At 40.4% G+C, this 22154-nt stretch overlaps 1 protein-coding gene across 1 annotated transcript in view; it reads left to right on the forward strand.

The window, feature by feature from the left end:
- LOC307008357 (NACHT, LRR and PYD domains-containing protein 3-like) overlaps positions 1–22154 on the forward strand; it is a 58756-nt gene that overhangs the window by 30532 nt on the left and 6070 nt on the right. Inside the window, exons 5-8 of the mRNA XM_079631106.1 lie at positions 7927–8100; positions 8525–8692; positions 9113–9286; positions 16765–16896. Coding sequence (XP_079487232.1) covers positions 7927–8100; positions 8525–8692; positions 9113–9286; positions 16765–16896 — 648 coding nt within the window. The remainder of the gene's footprint in view (positions 1–7926; positions 8101–8524; positions 8693–9112; positions 9287–16764; positions 16897–22154) is intronic.

Consider the following 22154-nt stretch of genomic DNA (forward strand, 5'->3'; position numbering starts at 1 on the left):
ACTGTCCCCGACTGCCACGCGATGCTGCAGAGGCGTGTCAGCCAAGACAGCCCCGCAACATCCAGAGACTTGAGGTACTCAGGGCGGATCTCATCCACCCCCGGTGCCTTGCCACCGAGGAGTTTTTTGACTACCCCGGTGACTTCAGCTTGGGTGATGGACGAGTCCACCTCTGAGACCTCAGCCTCTGCTTCCTCCATGGAAGACGTGACGGCGGGATTGAGGAGATCCTCGAAGTATTCCTTCCACCGTCCGACAACATCCCCAGTTGAGGTCAACAGCTGCCCACCTCCACTGTAAACAGCGTTGGTAGGGCACTGCTTCCCTCTCCTGAGTCGCCGGACGGTTTGCCAGAATCTCTTCGAGGCCAGCCGATAGTCCTTTTCCATGGCCTCACCGAACTCCTCCCAGGCCCGAGTTTTTGCCTCCACAACCACCCGGGCTGCAGTTCGCTTGGCCTGCCGGTACCCGTCAGCTGCCTCAGGAGTCCCACAAGCCAACCAGGCCCGATAGGACTCCTTCTTCAGCTTGACGGCATCCTTTACTTCCGGTGTCCACCACCGGGTTCGGGGATTGCCGCCTCGACAGGCACCGGAGACCTTACGGCCACAGCTCCGAGCGGCCGCTTCGACAATGGAGGTGGAGAACATGGTCCACTCGGACTCAATATCTCCAGCCTCCCTCGGGATCCGGTCGAAGCTCCGCCGGAGGTGGGAGGTGGGCAGAACATTCATTCTAATAATATTTATTCGACCTGCTAATGAGAGTGGTAGATTCTTCCATGTCTCTATATCCTTTTTCGTTTGATCATATAATTTCAAATAGTTGTGTTTAAAGAGGCCGTTATATTCCTGCGTAATATTTATCCCAAGATATTTAAATTCATTTGAGATTGAAAAGGGAAAGATATTAAACACATTAGTATTCATACGGGCTTTAGAATTAATTGGAAATAAGGTACTTTTTGATAAGTTCAATTTGTAACCTGATACTGCTCCAAATTCCTTCAAAATTTCCATTATCACAGGAACAGATTTAACAGGGTTTGAAATATATAGTAACAGATCGTCCGCATACAAAGACACTTTATGTTCCGTTTTTCCCCTTTTAATCCCAATGAACTCCTCCGTTGCCCGTAATAAAAGAGCCAGAGGTTCAATGGCTATTGCAAAAAGTAATGGCGAGAGCGGGCAGCCCTGCCTAGTCGAGCGGCCGAGAGGGAAATAACTTGAATGCACATTGTTAGTCTGCACTGAAGCTTGGGGTTGGGCATATAATAACTTTATCAAAGATATAATTTCCGGGCCAAATCCAAACTTTGACAGGGTCGAAAAGAGATAATCCCATTCGACCCTGTCAAAAGCTTTTTCCGCATCCAAGGAGAGTAAAATTTCAGGATGTAGATTTTTTTTTATCCTGAGTGTGAATTATATTTAGTAATCTTCTAATATTAAAAAACAACTGTCTGCTTTTGATAAACCCAGTTTGGTCCTGTGAAATGATTGTCGGCAAGATTGTTTCCATTCGTGTAGCTAAAATTTTAGCAAGTAGTTTATTGTCAACGTTAAGTAAGCTCAGCGGTCTATAAGACGCGGGGTCTAAGGGGTCCTTGTCTTTTTTGTGAATAAGAGAAATGATTGCGTGGTAAAATGTTGGAGGTAGAGAGCCCCTATGTAAGGCTTCATTGAATACATCCAACAGCAATCCCGAGATCTGCTCTTTAAAGGCTTTGTAAAATTCTGAAGTGTAGCCGTCTGGGCCAGGCGCTTTAGAATTTTGCATACTATTTATAGCTTGTTCAATTTCATGTTTTGTTATGGGTTTATCCATTTGTTCTAGATTTTCTAAACTAATTGTTGGAATTGCCATTTTGTCAAAAAACATATCTATGAGTGTGGGGTTCTTCTTGGATTCTGAAGTGTATAATTTTTTATAAAAACCTTTAAATGTATCATTTATCTCCTGTATGTCTCTTGTAACTTGGCCTGAATCCGTGCGTATTTCCGTAATCATCCTTGATGCAGTTTGTTTTTTAATTTGTTGAACCAAAATCTTGCCCATTCTTTCCCCTTGTTCATAATATCTATACCTTGCTTTGGTCAACATTTTAACTGTTCTTGTAGTGTATACTAAATCTAGTTCTGTCTGCAGGGCCAGCTTTTTCTTATGTAGAATTACTGAGGGACTAGATGAATGTTGTCTATCTGTTTCTGTTATTTCTTTTTTTAGTTGAGTTTCTCTTTCCCTTCGTTGCTTATTTTTCAGGCTTTTCCATGAAATGACTTGGCCTCTAATGAATGCCTTTAGCGCTTCCCAGAGGGTGGATTTAGTGACGTCTGGAGTGTCATTAAATGATAAATACAAATTTATGTGTTTCTTTATTTCTTCTATTCCTTCTTTGCTTGATAGTATGCTGTTATCGAACCTCCAGATCCTCGATGTTTGATTATATCCGAAAGTCAAATGCAGAGTTAGAGGACTATGATCTGACAACATTAGTGTTTCATAATTGCAATGTTTCATTTGTTGAAGGAGTTTCCCATCTATTAAAAAGTAATTTATTCTGGTATAAGTTTGATGAACTGGGGAGTAATAAGAATATTGCCGTGTGTTGGGGTGCAGGGTTCTCCATGGATCTATTATTTTATAAGTATTCATAAATTTCTTAACCCTTTTTGCCATTTTAGTCACAGTAACCGGTCTACGTGATGACCTATCCAGGTCAGAATCAAGCACTAAATTGAAATCTCCCCCAATTATCAATTGATGAGAGTCCATGTCAGGTATTTTTGATAATAATGAGTCTATAAATTGTTCATCATCAACGTTGGGCGCATATACATTTACTAATGTGATCAAATTATCATAAAGCTTACCGGTGACAATGATGAATCTGCCTTGAGAGTCCGGTATTATCTTTGAAGCGATAAACGGTACTGTTTTTTTTATTATTATTGCTGTACCCCTACTCTTTGCCCCAAAATTAGAGTGAAATATCTGTCCAATCCATTTATTGCGTAATCTGTTGTGATCTTGATTTTTCAAGTGCGTTTCTTGTAGAAAGCAAATATCCATATCTAATTTTTTCAAATGTGCTAAAATATTACACCGTTTTATGGTTCCATTAAGCCCTTTGCAATTCCAAGTCACAAATTTGACCAAGTTGTGCGGATTTGTTTTAGCCAACATGGTGTTAACTTCGGTCATATTTAATTAATGCATGGCAGTGAAAACTATCTTGTGTGACATCCTCTGAAGTAGAACAAAGACTGAACATATGAACTTTTTCAACATCCCTAAACTAAACATGCTAGGGTAAAAACAAAGAACAAAAAAGACCTTCGTAACGATCCCTAAGTTCCTAGTCCCTAAGTCCGTGGACACTTGACTAACCACTTAACTCCTAAAGTTGTATACTATATACTCCTGGGTCAGATCACTTTTATTTGTGGTCCACTCTTATTGAATAAAAGTAAACATAAATCAAATCTAGTATAGTAGTTCAAATTTAACTCCTTACCCCCTTCCTTAAACGTGAAATTTAAATCAAATGGTTGTCCAATACGCATAAAAAAAATAAAAAAAAATAAAATAAAAAAAAAACAATGATTAATAATAATAATACTATTAATATTTAACCATCCTTGTTATAAACAAAACGTTAAAGGGGAAGGAGAAAAAATAAATAGAATACAATAAAATAAAATAAATATACGTGTGCATATACCTAACGTACATACACTCACGCACATACACACACACCCCTCCAGCTATTCCACCCGTCAACACATAATTTTTCTTTCCCCTCCTTTTCTCTTTATCAAATCAAAATGACTCCATTCTCCTCTAAACCATGTTTTACAGGCAAAAGAAAAGTGTCTTTTAATAAGTTTTCCTTGGTGGTCTCATAATTATATGTTGAAAGGAATACTCAAATACCTTCAATCCTCTACTACCCGTGCAGCTGGGGCCTGGGTTTTGATAAAGTTTTCAGCTGCCCGTGGGTCAGTGAACGAATGTTTGGTGTTGTTCATCGTTATGATCAACTTTGCCGGGTAGTACAGACTGTAGGGTATTCCAGCGTTGCGTAGTTTCACCTTAACCGGGTTGAAAGAAGCTCGCAGCTTGCTGACCTCTGGACTCATATCCGGAAAAATATGTACAGGTGATCCTTTGTAAGATAGGTTGCCTTTGCTCCTGGATAGTTGCAGAATCTTCTCCCTGTCGGTGTGGTAATGTAGGCGAGCTATCATCGCTCTCGGGCGCTCTCCTGCTCGGGGCTTCGGGGCCAGGGTTCTATGAGCTCGATCTATTAGAATTGGTGATTCAAAGTTTTCTTCGCCGAGCACTTCTGAAAAAAACTCCGCTATGAAGCGGCTTGGGTTCCCTGCCTCTATATCTTCGCTAATTCCCACCACGCGTAGATTTTGCCTGCGACTTCTGTTCTCCAGGTCCATGTATTTTTCCTGCAGTTTATTGTAGTCCTTCTGTAAGGTTGTGTGTGCTTTGTCCATGGCGGTTATTTTGTCCGAAACATCACAGAGAGATCTTTCCATCTCTCTCTGTGTGTCTGCCGTTTCAGTGTGGGCTCTGTGCAATGTTTCTATTTTCTGTGAAAGTTCGTTTCGGAGCGAATTGATGTCCGCTTTAGCTTCGTCCCATAGCGCTGATATGTCTTTGCGTATATCTTGATGCATAATCTCGATTTCCGCTTTGATATCGTTCTTTACATTTTCGCGGTAGGCACGTAGTTCACTTCGAAATATTCCCACAGAGAGAGGTGTTTCTTCTTCAGCCATTACGCCTTCATCTCGTGAGCAGGACAGAGCCTCACTAGCTGAAGCAGTGTTAGCCGGGGTTTTGTCAGCCTGTGTTGCCATAGCATTCGCAGTGCCAGTTGAGGCCTTGTTAGCTGAGACATCGTTAGCCGGAGCAGTGCCAACCGGTACGGGTGTGGCTTGTAGAGTTTTTTGTGTGTATTTCCGAGTGCCCTTCATATCAAATGCTGTCCTAAATAATTTTATATAGGTGAATTGCTGACAAAGGGCGATGTTCGTTGACCCAGGATATTTAAATTGTTAACTTTTGCGGAGCTGCCTAACTTCGTTGCTCACTCCATTCGGCCGGAAGCGGAAGTCCCTGGCTGGAGTTTTGAGTGAAAGTGTAATATATATTTTTTTTTTTATTGTGTTATGTAGCTTGATGCTAATTGTAGCTCTAATGCACCTGTTACGCCAGATTGTAAAAAAAAAAGAAGATATATATATATATATCTTCTTTTTTTTTTACAATCTATTTTGTTAAAGGTATTCACATAAGGTCACAAAGATACTTTTTTGATTTTGTTTCCTAGAAAGACTTCAGATAATAGTTGCATTTATGTATATTTGGATGATGAATGTGGTGTTTATGAAAAGTTGCAGTTTTCCTCTGAGTTGGATGGAAGAACATACAGTCTGACTCAGTTGGGAGAGTGTTCGCAGCCTGCAGGGGCCCAAGGGCCCCGGTGGGGGTCCCCACAGACATTAACCTGAAGAAGCAGCAGTAGAGTCCAGAAACAAGAGAGCAAAGGTGGGAGTTGCAATGGACTTATTCTGCATTGAAATTAAGGCGTTGGGCCAAACTCCTGAGATTGTCCTGGATTCTGTTGTGGTTGAGAGAGTCCTCTCTCTCCTGAATGAGCACATGGCTGGTTGTGAGTCAAGGCCTGCTGTGGCCAGCAGGACAGCACGGCACCCTAAATGTATCGAAAAAAGGCCAAGAGAGGGAAGGGCTTGTGTAGATGCTATTTGAAGCCTGAGAAAAGTCCCACCTCTCAGGGTTGGCTCAACCAATAAGAAAGGGGGAATGTCCAGGCGGGAATTTCCTCTGTTGGGAGGATTTATGGCCCTGTCTCAAGTGTGATTAGACATAGCCATAGCGGATTGTGTCCATTTATACTCAGATAGATAGAACAAACATACACTGCATTCTATGAGAAGGTGATGTACACTAAAGTGTGAGTCATTAAATGAGGATTAATTAGATAGGAGACCCGATGCAGGTGGGGTTACATTGACCGTTGGTTCAATCATAAAATACACAGTATCAAAAACAATAGTATTAAAAACACTACACAAGACAGTAAATTATCACACACAATGTTCTGGAATGTATGTTCATTTATAGACATTTTTTAATAACCATAAAACCAACTTATCTGATCGTGGTCATGGTAACCAATAGAGGATGGATACCCGACCCGAGCCCGACGGGACCCGCCGGTACCCGACGGGCCGGGCCGGGTTCGGACAGATATTTAGAAATGATGTTCGGGTTCGGGTGGGGCTCGGTCACATCAGCGTGATAAGGCATTGAACATTTTAAATTTAAAACAGCTTATTATGTAGGTAGCCGATGTGCCTGATGCTTTCACTTGATGCAAACGTTCGTTTTTGTGATTAAAATACATGTAAAATATTACCATAACATCCGTCTTCCTGTGTGCGGACATTTGTTTATGTAGCCGTGACAACGAAACACGTGCATAATGTGCACGCGCCAGGTGTTAAGAGCGCTTGTTGCTGTCCTGTTGACATTTCCGATTGCCTTCCTACAGTTGCTTAATAAAAGCGGGCTTTCCACACAAACAAACGTACAATTGTCATTAGTATGAGAAAAAAAATGGGATTTTAACTGCCGGTCTCGGGTCGGGCTCGAACATAAATATCTTTATGCCTGTCGGGCTCGGGTCGGGTTCGGTTACTGCTCTGTCGGACGCGGGCCGGGCTCGGACTGAAAAATTCGGCCCGATCCGCACTCTAGTAACCAAGACCTTCTTGCACTCACTGGGGGGATGGTACCAGAGATCCCAGAGTGAGTTTTAAAGATTGTTTGGTATACCAAATAATTGTCTGATTTCTCTCAGTCGTTACAAATGTCAATAATGCAATGCATTTTTATAAAATTTAAAAAACAACAACATTTTATTAAAAACTAGAGATGCACAAATATGTCAGCACATCATTTATGCTTATAAAGGACCAACATAAACATGTTGATGTTATGCCTTGGCGATAATATGAAACATCAAAACCGATTTGATGAGGCAGAGATGCAAAGGGGATGCTTTTGTTCAGAAATTCAACCTGCTTGGCTATTGGCTAATGTCAGTTTTTTTTACATAGTTTATTGCTTTTGTTTTATACGGTTTAAAATAGCCATGCAAGTAGCCCACCATTTTTTTTTATTCATGTGTTTTTGTAATATTTTGTCAAAAACATTTCCCTTCCCCCTTGAAATGACATCTCTTCTCTGATGGCGTGAACACCAGTGCAGCAGCGAGACAATAAGTATGCCTAATAGCCATATGAGTTTCAGTCCTTCCCATCCAGCAACCTGTCACGAAAGGATCACAGTAATAAGTAAATTACAACAGTCTAATCCAATCAATTATTGATGGACGAAACCAAGTCCTGCCTACTTTTTTTCTCATTTGAGTCTAACAGTAATAGGCCTATTCAGGTAGGACATATTGAATAATCAAAAAATAAAATAACACTGCATGGTCTTTAACTGTATAAACTAAATATAGATTACTCCTTATTAAAGCTAAAAAAGCTATTCAGTCTAGAGCAGTGAGTGATTTTTATTTTGTTATTTAATTAACATTAGGGGCACAGAATCCAGCAGGTATATTAGACTGTTGTCACTTTAAGACCTGATGTACATGATGCAGATCTGACATGCATCCAATGTTCTCCCAACTCTTTACGTTAATTTAATACTTCTTTAAGTCATTTAAGCTGTGCTTACAAGGACACGGCCATTTCAACATAATTTATTTTTATATAAGGTCGACTAGACAGGGAAGTCTTAAGTATTGCAATCTTTTGGAGACACCTGCTCGCTAACATGCCTTTTCACCAAAGTCTTCTCTATTTTCAGATTGGCAGACTGTAAACTCACTGTTCAGCACTGTGAAATTTTGACTTCAGCTCTACAATCAACAAATTCCCCACTGAGAGAGCTGGACTTGAGTAACAATGACCTACAGGATTCAGGACTGAAGCTGCTCTGTGTTGGACTGAAGAGTCCAAACTGTCAACTCAACATACTGAGGTTTGACTTACACGTTGATTTTTTTAAACAATAATGTGTGATGTACTCTTTTAATAAATGTACTCTATATATTCCAGAGAATATAGAAGATTATTTCATGTGTTTTTGTATACAGTATACAGTGCACGTTTTCTTCCACCTGTAATTGCTTTCTCGGATTCATAAATATTTTATAGCCAAGAGCTATTACATGAAAAAAGTATGAAAAAGGCATGATGATAATGTGGCCATCGATGAATTATGTATCTTCAGTTACTCTATATCAGATGTTGTCTTCATTACTTTCAGATAGCTTTTGATGTAAATATTTACATTCATGTTCTATGCAGACACCTTATCAGAAACATGAGACAATGCACACAGTGCTTCTCAAACATCAATGTCTTTCTATAAAGTGTGTCATTATTTATTTTCCCCATTTTAGATTGGCTGGCTGTAATCTCACTGATCAGCACTGTAAAATTGTGGCTTCAGCTCTACAATCATTAAACTCCCCGCTTAGAGAGCTGGACCTGAGTGTCAATAAACTGCGTGATTCAGGAGTGAAGATGCTCTCTGCTGGACTGAAAAACTGTCAACTCAACATACTGAGGTTTGACTTACACATTGATTTTATACAATTATTTTTTAAATAATAATAAATTGTGATGCACTCTATAAATAAATGTACTCTATATATTCCAGTATTATAAACACAGCTAGAAGATATTCTTCTCTCATGTGTTTGTGTATGTACAGGTTATAGTCCAAGTTTTCTTCCACCTGTAATTGCTTACTCGGATTCATAAATATTTGATAATAATGTGGCCATTAATTAATTATTTATCTTCAGTTACTCTATATGATATCGTCATCATTACTTTCAGATAACTTAAATATTTATAAATATTTACATTCATGTTATATGCAGACACCTTATCAGAAACATGAGAAAAGCGCACGGTGCTCTCAAACATCAGTTTCTATCTATATAGAGTGTATGTAATTAATTCTTTATTTTTTCCCTATTTAGATTGGCTGGCTGTAATCTCACTGATCAGTGCTGTGAAATTGTTGCTTCAGCTCTACAATCATCAAACTCCCTCCTTAGAGATCTGGATCTGAGTAACAATGAACTGCAGGATTCAGGAGTGAAGCTGCTGTGTGATGCATTCCAGACTCCAAACTGTCAACTCAACATACTGAGGTATTTAGGGAGGTATTTTACTACTCTGTGTAAAATATACATAATATATTATAACTTATAAATATTTATAGATATTTCATTATAGATATTATAAATGTTGATCATTATAGATGTTATACATGTTGCATGTAATACTGACATAATATTAAATAATAATTTAAAGAAATGTCTGTTTCATAGAGATGAATTGTGTATCAGAGCACTGAATAGACACGTCTAAACACATTTGTGATTGCAATGAGTTCTGACCTGCTTGTTACCAGAAAAATACCTGAAACGCCAAGCCCCGGGATTGCAGAAGTTTTTTTTTAAAGAAACCCTACCATTCCACATGAAGGTTTGCTTTGAATCTGCAAAAAAAAAAGAAAGAAATTATTGCACGGAGAAAAGAGATCTGAACAGTTATCTAGGTACATAAGCTGTTCTGGGGCGCATTTCCCAAAAGCATTGTTGGCCAACTATATATTTCCATTGAACTCTATTGGTAACGACGGAACTTGCGACCATAGTTGGCTTTGGGAAACACACCCCTGATTGGTTGAAGATCTGATCTTCTTAATCAGATCACGATGATCACATGTCAATGTCAATAAACGCTAAAGACTCAGACTCATGCACATCTCACAAAAGGCTGCAAACAGTCACTGATGCTCAGGGAGAAAAAAACTTTATATAAAGAACCATGAGTATGTAATTTTAAACGGGATAATTTGTGTACAATCAAGATATTATTTTGTCTTGTGGAATACAGGCATATATATTTGTATAAATAGCTCAGGGCACTACTAAATCTTTTTTCACCAATTTTGCAAGGTAAACGCATGAACTCAACAGTACATTAAAATAGTCAGGGGTTAAATTTTGTTTTGTTTTGTTCCAGCTATATATTCAAAAGGTCTTGCGATAAAACATCAAAACCTGACCTCACACTCTAAACTAACAAGTATGTTATAATAAACTTAATAAACTTGTATTAAACTTTGAAAACAAACAGATAATGATAATTTTAACATTTATTGCTGTTGTTAAATCTGTTTTAATTATTTAAACTGTTGTGCATCTTTTACACATATTTCAGCATAGGCCTACCTGCTTATTTCCAAACCACCTACAATTATGGAAGTAAATTAATGACAAATGTTTTTGAAACAAAAAGCCTGTTGAATTGCACTACTTGAAAAAAATATGCATTGCATTAACCATGCTTGCATTTTAATGCATTGTATTTTTAGGACTTGCATTTTTTATTGGCTCAAATTCAACATGGTTGAATATTTAAGCTGTGAATATTTCAATTCAAAACATTTCAAACACATTTTCATTATTCAAAATTCAATAATCCATATTCACCTTTCATAAGTCACTTCCAAAATATTCAAACTGTTTAAAAATACGACCTATAATATTCAACAGGCAATTTTCGGTCCGTTTTATTTCGCTTTACAAATTCGCTTCCACAAATTCAGTGGTTCATATTCTACAGTAAATTCAACATTGACATCCAGGAACTGCAGGAAAAGCAGTAGATTACCGAGCATAATCTCCATCTGCTGTTAATCAACCTCACCAGCAGGGGGTGCAGGCACGTGTTGTTGACGAAGACCAGAGTTAGAGCAACAGTTAGAGCAAGCCATTCATTCATAAAAACTGATTTATAGAAACGTAAGTGTATTTGTGATTATTATGAGAGCTGTTATAATATGAACTTAACGTGCAAAGTTTCACGCAAAGCGTTTCCCTGTGATATACGGACATAAATTTGGCTTGAAATGAGACATTCACACATTTAGGGACCGTCTCTAAAGAATCATATAATCGACATCACACACGTTTCTAACTTCAATAGCATTGGGAGAGAATTACTTACAGAAAACTGTCATGCATGATGCACACCTTTTATATTTCTGATATTTATTCAAATAAATTGAAGTTTGCTATTGAAGTTAGAAACGTGTGTAGCCTAATGTCGTATGTAACTTGTTCCCTAAATGTGCAAATGTCCAATGTCAAGCCAACTTTATGCCAGTATATCCTTATCCAAATCCGTAATTTGCGGGTGGGACATGCCAGGGTCGATATTGTCCCCACCACTTTTGAAACATCTCGCAGCACGGATGTACAAATATCCTAAATAAAACACCTCCTGTTAACTAGCAGAGCATACATTTAGTTCGTTTGTTAAAAAAGAGGCGATCTTGTGTATCTTGTGGCTCGCGCACAGTCTTCACTCGGTTGCGGAGACTCTCTGTTCGTTCCGGTGAAATCACAAAACAAACTGCACACAAACGTTTCCCAGCTTGATATACAACCACTAATAAACATAATCGGTTTTGATGTGAAAAAAAAACTATACAAGTGCGAACGGACTAGAACCCAGAACCTCTGACATGCTTGGCAAAACTTCTGCCACTCGACCATTACAGTACAAAAGAAAATAAGTCGGATGCTCGGATCTCATTAAACAACAAATGAAACCCAATGTAGCCTACTATTTAAATCGATTGCTGGACATCGTAATGTTATTGTACACGTCTGATTTATGATTTAACATTGTATTAGCAACACACACACACACACACACACACACACACACTTCCCTCATGGAGGGAACTCTGGATTGTAGAATGGTCTCCACAACCTCGGTTGAGAGACCAGACCCTATGAGCTGGGCCCCCTCAGAGGCCAAGCCCACAGGTTCCACGGTTCCACAGGGACAAGGGTGAAATATAGAGCCCTCTGCTTGGGACAGAAGGTCCCTCTTGACGGGGAGCTCCATAGGAGGCCCGTTTAGGAGAGACACTAGATCTGGGAACCAAACTCTGCCCGGCGACCGCAGGGCTATATGAAGTAGGTGCAGATGGTCCCTGCGAACTCTCTCCAGAACTCCCGGGAGCAGAGTGATCAGGGTAAAAGCATACAAACGTAGCCTCAGCCACGTCTGTACCATCGCATCCAGTCCAAGAGGAGCTGGGTGCGTGAGGGAGAACCAGAGTGGACAGTAACGTCTCGAAAAGCAAACAGATCCACTTGAGCCCGGCCGAATACCCTCCATATCTGCTCCACCACCTCGAGGTGGAGCCTCCATTCCCTGGGCCTCGCCCCTGCCTTGACAGGATATCTGCTCCTATGGTCTGGGCCCCCGAGATGTAAGCCGCTCTGAGTGAGAGCAGCTTCCCCTGAGACCACAGGAGGATTTGATGTGCCAGTTTGCAAAGCGGACACGAACGCAAACCCCCCTGATGATTTATGTAGACGACCACCGATGTGTTGTCTGTGTGGACCAACACATGGTAGCCCCTGAGGTCCGGGAGGAAATTCTTGAGAGCAAGAAATACCGCCATCATCTCTAGGCGATTGATATGCCAGGAGAGATGACGGTCACCCATAGACCCTGAGCCGAGCGTCCTTCCAGGATCGCTCCCCAGCCCGTGAGAGAGGCATCCGCAACAACAAGCAACAAGCAACCTGCGACGACAAGGAGCTCCCAGCACGGGGCCCTGGGACAGGAACCAAGGTTTCCTCCACATTACCAGGGCACGTAGGCATCGCCGCGTAACCCTGATCATGCGAAATGGGTTGCCCCTCGGAGAAAACCCTTTGGTCCTGAGCCATCACTGCAGGGGTCTCATGTACAGCAGGCCAAACGGAATTACGCTGGACGCTGCTGCCATCAGCCCCAACAGTCTCTGAAACTGTTTTACGGTTAGTGACTGGCCTAGCTTTATTCTTTTAAAGACTGGCCTAGCTTTATTCTTTGTTGATGTGGGCATGAGGCATCCCACACCACACCTAGAAAAGTTGTCCTCTGTAACGGAGAAAGCACACTCTTCTTGGTGTTTAGCCATAACCCCAGCTCTTTCATGTGGGCGAGAATGACATCTTGATGCCGAACCGCCAACTGATGCGACTGAGCTAAAATCAACCAATCATCGATGTAGTTCATGATGCGAATACCCCGTAGGCGCAGTGGCGCCAGAGCTGCATCTACGCATTTCGTGATGATAGTGCGGGGTGATAGTGATAGTGATAGTGCTAGGCCGAATGGAAGAACTCGATATTGGTATGCTTTGCCCCGAAAGCAAACCTCAGGAACTTCATGTGATATGGAATGATGGAAATGTGGAAGTATGCATCCTTGAGATCTATTGTGAAAAAAAAAAAACAGTCCTCGGATCTGATCTGTGGCACGATTTGTCTCAACGTTAACATTTAGAATTTTAGTTGCATGAAAGACTCGTTTAGAACTCTTAGATCCAAAATGGGACGCAACCCCCATCCTTCTTTGGAATGATGAAATACCGACTGTAAAACCCGGTGTCCCTGCTGGAGGGAGGTACATATTCTATGGCCCCCTTGTCCAACAGGGGCTTTCACCTCTTGTTCCATTACCAGAACCTGCTCGGGGCCCACCACGGTGGGTAGGACCCCCATGAACCTGGACGGACGAGACCCGAACTGTATTTGATAACCCTTTTCTATGGTCTGCAGGACCCAACGAGAAATATTTGGCAGTAGCTTCCACGCTGTCAAAAATTCTACTAGAGGTACCAGCAAAATAGATTTAAAATAATCCGTAATTTTTGGTCAAACAGACTTAAGAAATATGAAAAAATAAGCTGTTAAATGTCTACTTTTTTATGTGTCCACTTACAATCGAAATAAAACATCGTGCTTTTGTAAAATAAAGAAAATAAACATGGTGTGCTTTCTGCCTCTCCGTCTCCGTGAACTTTTACAAAACTCAGCAAATACTTTTCACCCAGGCATGAGCAATATATCTTTATAATCATTGAACCCTTTAGGCGCCAGAGGTTTTTTCCTAAAACGTTAGATTTTGACATCTTAATTTCAAAAGGGTATATCGTAAAAGTGATAAAAGATACAGACTTTCTGTAAATTAGAGAAATATTAAGGATGACCCAAAGTTTATGTAGGGATTACATTTCCCCATCTAATTTGCATATTATGACGTCATAGGGTGGCGGACATCTTGGATTATAGAATTTTCATGAAAAGTCACGTGTTTAAATGATAAAATGCAGCACTTATTTCCCCCCAAAATGTCCCTCACCTTCTGTATACTATATTGCACAATACTGAATGCTCAGGTAAATATTAAGTAGTAAACAAACTGTGTAAATCATTACTAGTAAATGGTAGAAACAAACCAAATGCATGTAGCGGTTGGCCTTTTGCTGTAGAGATTTTACATTTACTACATACAGGCACTCTGATTCCATGTATGGGGCACATATATATTATTCATATAACACACAAACACAAGTAGACAAGACCTGTTTAGTTAAAAAGCTCACTCGCCACGGCAAGGCACAGATCATGAGTGAGATGACAAGACAAGACGAGAGACAATGTTAGTTTTTTTTTGTGTGTGTGTTTTTTGTTGATGGTTTTTTTTTTTTGGGGGGGGGGGGGGGGGTTTAGCTGACACAGACGCACACATCACAAGGACATGAAAAGACAAAAAATAATGCATATTGTACACTACTAAATGGTCAGGGAAATAGATAAATCAACAGTGTAAATCATTACTAATAAATGGCAGAAAAAAAAAAATATGTAGCAGGCCTTTTGCTGTAGAGATAATGACTCCCTATCCATCCAGGTGACATTTATTGTAGTGTTTCATGGTGTGGTACCTCTCATTGCATGGCACAGCACAAAGACCCACCCCACACTGCCTGCACATGTATTTTGTCTGACGGTGGCCTTTAGGGCGGGGCCAATCCATCTAGATTGGGCAAAGGATTCACCATTTGTGCTTGGTGTAGGACTATAGTTTTACTTTCAGAATCACCGTCATCTTCTTCAGGGTCCGCGATTCTAAAAGGGTCCTTCTAAAAGACCCAACACTTCATTGCGGGTAAGCTTTGATGCCATTATATAATAATAATAATATAATAATAATAATAATAATCTAATGTAAATACTCGCTGACGTTGACAAAATTGCTATGATAAAATGGCTCACTCGCACACTTGCTCCGCTTTTGTTCACACTGATTCAATGCGCTCTAGCTCGAAGATTTTATATAGAAGCATGACGTTTTTTTGAGTCGGGGATGAAGTATGACATGTCTGCCATCTAGTGGAGGGAAGGTCGAACGAAATTTGACACCCTATTTGACAAAATTGGCCGTTTTATTCAGTGCCGCATCTTGTCGAGTAAACTCAACCGTATATATATATATATATATGTGTGTGTGTGTGTGTGTGTTGTCTTTGCATTCCTTCTTGTGGCTCAGTGTCACCTGAATGAAATGCTCATTAGTATGCAGCATTAGCAGGTCTTTGTCTTCTTCTCAGGTGTGAATGAGGACATTATTCATGACCTTGTTGGATCATTCACGCCCACCTGCATATTGCCTTTCCAAACAAAAAGTGTTTTACAAAATGTAAATCAATCTATTGTTTAATGTGAACGATTAGCCCGGATGATTTTCAGATCATTTTGAAGTAAAAACTCTAGCCGACAACATCCATTAGTCAAAAGTATTGTGGGAATATGTGAAGTTGGTCGTATTTGGTCTTATATCAGAAAATGTAAGTTTGAGTTTTTTGAATAACCACGCATAAATAATATTCTCTCAAAAATGGAAACATGTACATACATGTTGCTCACATATTATGATAGCCATGTTCGTGATAAATAGAGTGTAATTACACCTTTGCCATTAATATATTTATAAGCAACTGAAAAAAATACAAATATCAGGTCATGTCAAAACATCTCAAGGACGTCAAAAACACCTTGGTCCCCAGAGGGTTAAGCTATGATTCGTACAATGCATCCTTTTGCATCGGGGTAATAATTTGAAAGTGATTTATTTAGCCAATATTTAATTGTCAATTTCCCAAAAATTTTTTGCAGTGTTCTTCAATCTCCGTTTTAAGGACATTTGGATTTTAAAGACAATAGCAGATGCATAATGTGAAAATAATAACAAATCAAAAACTATTGTAATATTAAAAACTGGCATAAATGCGTTTGAAGTTCAGCCAGGGTATAAAAAATTGGTGCATTAGTGCAAACAGAAAAAACAGAGTGATGTCTATTACCTAATTTCCTTACATGTGGCGCATACATTTCAAGCTGTCAAATAAACAAAATAGAAAATGTCTATATGTATCTTGCAGCACTTGTTTAAGTTATGTACATTAACATTAACATGAGTGGCATGAGTAATCATGAGTCGTAGCCGGTGTGTACACTTGACAATGAGTTTGACGTGGCGTGACATGGTGACATCTCCTCTGGTGTGCAATGCCAGTACGAGGACTTCTACTTGATATATATGTAACTGCTTCTCTGTGTGGGCAATTCTGCAACTTGAGATGTTCGGAATGATCAGGCGGGCCATTTGTGTTCTATAGGCCGTATGGTTTGCACCCTTGGTGTATTTTATATTTTACATCTCTTAAAATTAAGCATAGTAACATGAAGACCTACTGTTGTTTTAGAATATCTGGCTGTATGGTGACAAAGGAAGGTTGTGCTGCTCTGGCATCAGCTCTGAGTTCAAACCCTTCACACGTGAGAGAGCTGGATCTGATCTACAATCACTCAGGACCCGGGACTCTGGACAAACTCAAGTATGTTGAGCAGTAACTATAATTATTTCTGCTGTGTGTGTGAGAATTTGTCATTGGTTTTGTGGTTGTCAAGAGATGCTTCTTTGGTTCTCAAAAGAAAACTTAATTAAAAAATATTTTAAAAAAGGCGATACATTTATATGAAAGTAAAAATTTGTACTTCACTGGGGGTCTATGAATGTTATTTGCATTGGAAAAAAAAATAACATCAACGGCCATCTGAATGTTCTTTGGATATTGAGCTTTACATTTTATGGTTTTGTCCCGTATAGAAGCTCAGCTTTCAGATTAACAGGAATTTACAACAAACAGAAATGTATTGTAGAGTAATGTACATGACTGACAGTGCTTGAAATGTTTTCATTTCACAGCTGAGCTAAAATTAACAAGTGCACCAGAAGATAATATGATGTGACATAAACAAAGACATATTTGTTTTTTTGTGGATCTCATAATAAACATTTCAAATGTGTATTTAGGATTTATCTCCTTTTGTGTATGAAAAGGACAAGCAGCACAACTGTTAACTAGCTGTTACAGATTGTGTAATAAGTGAATATGGTAAAGGTCAGTCTATCCCAGCCAATAGCCGCAGCCCCTGTTACAGTAACATTCCTCTTAAAGTGTGTATGTCAGGTTAAATTTTTTTTTTAGATATATTAAATAAGGTTTAGATGTCTGAGTGAAAATGTAATTATCATTAAAATTATTACTGTAACTGCCCTACAATAAGCTTTATAGCCATTTCTGTCAAGATCATATTTTTAAAACGCAGCTGAGCTGTGACGTCATACGAGGGAGACGTGCCAACAAAGTTCTATTCAAGTATGGAGAGTTTTGAGTCTGAGGAGATGCAAAATCCCCCTCAAACCTATACGATGGCCCACAGCCATACAATTTTGAGTCTCCCAGGCGGGAGACAGATGAGGAGCCAAACAGAAATGTAAATAATTCATATCGAAGAAACATAAATATCTGGTGTGAAGAAGAACCAGTGGAGAGTTGGTCAGGTGTCTGGTAAGTATAGGCGTAACGGTATGTATTCGTATTGAACCGAAACGGTACGGGTGTCACGGTTCAGTGCATGAATATACACGGAGAAGGGAGAATACACAGTATATATATAAAAAAAAATTAAACTTGCGTGCAAATTAATTAATGCGGAACTACTGTTAGATACGCGGGTTATTTAGGGACACCTAATCTGTAGCTCCGACTTAGCTCTGAAGCTCCGTGGCTATAATGAACAGGCTGCGATCGATGTCAATATTGCAATGCTGGAATATGTTGGTTGGGGTGTGTGTGTGTGTGTGTGTGTGTGTGTGTGTGTGTGTGTGTGTGTGTGTGTGTGTGTGTGTGTGTGTGTGTGTGTGTGTGTGTGTGTGTGTGTGTGTGTGTGTGTGTGTGTGTGTGTGTGTGTGTGTGTGTGTGTGTGTGTGTGTGTGTGTGTGTGTGTGTGTGTGTGTGTGTGTGTGTGTGTGTGAGGGAGAGAGAGGGGCGCGATCGACGTGCTTCTACTACAGTAGCATACACCGTAGGCACCGCATCAGCTACCAGTCTCACTCGGGTTTTAAATCCCATTTTATAACTCATGAGATCTCCAATCGCGTAGTCCTTCTCAGTGAAATGGGCGCTGCAAATGACCGAAGTCTTGGATACCGAGGCAGCACTGAAGTCGGCGCGTTTGGTCCGAACAAAGTTGACCCAGGCACGGAACACAGTGGACTCTGTGACCGGTTTTAACGGTGTTTTTGCACCCAGCACAAACGCAGTGATTCACCATCGTGAAAATACGCCTGCGTATACTAACGACCTAACTTAAATAACTAAATAAATGTCCTAATCACTAATTCTCTCGCTCTATCACTCGTACAATTATCAACACAGCTCAGCGAGCTGAGGAGACGTCTCCCTCATATGACGTCAAACGATTCGTTTGGAATGAGGAGCAGTTTTAAGGGAGGACTGAAAATAACGAACTTTTTCATCTTATATTCTGCCTTTAGGAATCGAAAAACATACAAAACAATATATCAACTTGTCAAACGTGTATTTCCCCTCACTATTTTGTGTTAATCAAAATAAAAAATTGAACCTGACATACACACTTTAATAATGTTGAATAATAACTTCTTTGCATCAGTCATGGCTAGGGTTGGGTATCGTTTGAATTTGAACGATTCCGATTCCTTGTTTCGATTCCGTTTCCTAACGATTCTCGATTCCGATTCTTTTAAGAGGCAGGGTCAAAAAAGTTTAAGATATTTTAAATGAGCTAGCTAACCAACGGTCTTTCTGAAGGAAATAGTCTGACCTTCTCCATCAATTTTAATTCTATGAACTTTACTATGAATTTCTCACAGGGCTGTTTTCAACTACAATATACATATCAAATCTATGAACTTGAATATAAATATTATAAATTATGAATATATTTTCACAGGGGTATATTTTCCTCAAGAGAGCTTTATTTTGGAAAACCTCATGAAAACACATTTATATAGGGGTGTAACGGTTCACAAAATTCACAGTTCGGTTCGATACGATACACTTGTGTCACGGTTCGGTACGATACAGCAAAAAGAAAGAAATGCAAGAGAAATTTCCTTGATTTAGTTTTTTAAATTATATTTTTATTAAAACTAAAATCTAGGGATGGCCCGATACCAGTATCGGGTATCGGGTCCGATACTGAGCTCATGTACTCGTACTCGTAAAAATGCCCCGATACCAACAACCGATACCAGGCAGCGTGTGTACAGTGTTTGAGTCCAGACAAAGAAACACTGACAACAGAAATTATAATGGGGATAAAAAGAAGGCTGTTTATGAAGTAAATATATCTTATTATTGAAATATTAAACAGAATATAGTAACTTCTATATAGCTGTGGTGTAGTAATATAGGAGAGTGTGCAATCGCTCTCTATAGGAGAGTGAGCGGGGGCCGGTGAGAGGATTTTTCACGAGTGAAGATATTACTGCTCTTGACTAAATAAATAGGCTACCTTTTTTTTACTTTAAAAAAAGATCCATCTATATTTAATTTATACAGTAATGAATATGCAGTGCATTAAATATATATATTTGATGAACAAATTAAGTTTACATTTAATAAACAACTAATATTATTGATATTCTTTTGGTTTCTCTACCAATACATTTAAAAATTACAAATGCATGAATTAAAAATAAATTGAAAATTAAAAATACAGGTATCGGTTGCGGTATCGGTAAGTACCAAAAATGAAAGTATCTGTATCAGACTCGGTCTGGAAAAAGTGGTATCGGGCCATCCCTACTAAAATCATAAAGTATGATTTTTTTTTTTTTACTTTGAGCAATGATGGAGCTTTACTTGACTTTTCTTAGGAGCATATAAAACAAAACAGCTCCTTGGACAAAATGGAATGTAATAGTGTAGTAGTTATAAACAAAGGTTTATTTTAGTTCAGATTTGAGGGCAGCAATTGTATTCATAATGTCAAAAAAACTGTTACTTGAAAGCATTATAGCCTACTATTTCTGCCAAACTTCCATGGTTACAGTTATTAGTGTTACTACAGTAAATCCATGGTGAATGTTGCTGATCTGTGGACACTTAATAGTTAATTCATGGCACAACATTAACGTCAGCGCTGTTTGATCCGTTAATAACGGAGAAATGTGAATGTTTCACACTAGATCTCGCAGCGATGTTATTATTCAGTAGCGAATTCAAATGCTTTCTTTACTGGATCTCGCCGTGTAGTAACAGTGCTGCTTGATCAAGATCGGCTCGCGCTGCATTGGTCCAAACTGATAAACGGTCCGTCAACCCCACAATAACGAGTAGCGCAGTTTCGTTCCGCTTACATTACATTTGCCATTTGATGTTGGGCAATGTTGTGGTTGCGCCAGCGTCTCTTACATTATGAGCGCGCTTGCCACGCGCAACGTGCCTACATTTGAAATAACGAAATTTTGGTCGGCAGACTGTGAATCGAAACTAGGAATCGAAATTTAAACTTTTGTACGATTCCGGGAAAATCGCAAAGCTAGTCCTGGTTCCAATCAATACTCGATATTCGATACCCAAGGCTAGTCATGGCAGCTACCCAAAATTTCCGGTCCTTCTCAATAAGAGGAAGGTGATGATAATAATAATTCAAGAATAAAATAACAGGATCTGTTATAGAAAATGTATCCTGTGATCTTGTGCATAACATCTAACACTATATCCAAAAAGTTTGTACTTCTGAATATTAGCAAAACATATTCCACAATGTTCTCAGGCTCCCTGGCTGTCACAGTGTCCGGTTTGTGTTTCCCTGGGTAACCACTAGAGGTCCTCTTCCCCCACGGTGTCATTCACTCTTAACTACATTTCCCATCATCCTGTTCTGTCATTCATTGATTCATTGCACACAGCTGTCTCCCATCACCTTGTCAGTATATGTGTGTATATATTCATTCCCATATCCATCCTCCCACTACGAAGAGGGAGAGGAGACCGCAGAGACAAGAACCATCATCCGGTGAGTCAGAACCTCGGATGACGCTGTTTGAGTGCTTTGCGCTGTGGGCTCGGAAGACTGAGGAGACCATGGCGATAAACTGCCCTGAGCCCCCTTCCAGCAGTACAGCAAACGCCTGGTCAGCCAACACCCCCCTACGTGAACAATCTTTTGATGGAACCCATCTGGCCAGGTTTCGTGGGACTTGTGGAGGCCGCAGGGGACGAGGTGGTCGAGATGAATCCCTGCACCTCACCATTGAAAACGGCAGAGGAGGAGGAAGACTTCCTGCCCCCCTAATGACCTTGGGACCGTCCCCGAGCAGTCCGCTGTCGTCCCGGAGGCCGTCCCCGAACTGCCCGTTGTCGTCCCGGAGGCCGTCCCCGAGCAGCTCGCCCTGCCGGCCCCGCCAAAGCTGCTCGCCCTTCCGGTTCCACTCCTGATGCCTGCCCTGCTTGCTCCGCTTAAGCTTCCGGGTTCACCCTGGCCTCCTGATTGGCAGGTTCTGCCGTGGCCGCCCGAAGGGTCATCTCCGCCGTGGCCGCTTGAGGGAAAGTCTCCGCCCTGGCCGCCCGATGGACTGACGTTTCTGCCCTGGCCGCCTGCACGACCTGCTCCGCCCTGGCCGCCCGAGGGAAAGTCTCCGCCCTGGCCGCCTGATCGACTGTCATCTCCGCCCTGGCCGCCCGATCGACTGTCTGTTTCGCCCTGGCCGCCGGCTGAGCCGTCACCCCCTGTTCCTGTTCCCCTTCATGGACCTGGC

Source organism: Phoxinus phoxinus (assembly GCF_949152265.1).
Source record: "Phoxinus phoxinus genome assembly, chromosome: 1".
Classification (NCBI taxonomy): Eukaryota; Metazoa; Chordata; class Actinopteri; order Cypriniformes; family Leuciscidae; genus Phoxinus; species Phoxinus phoxinus.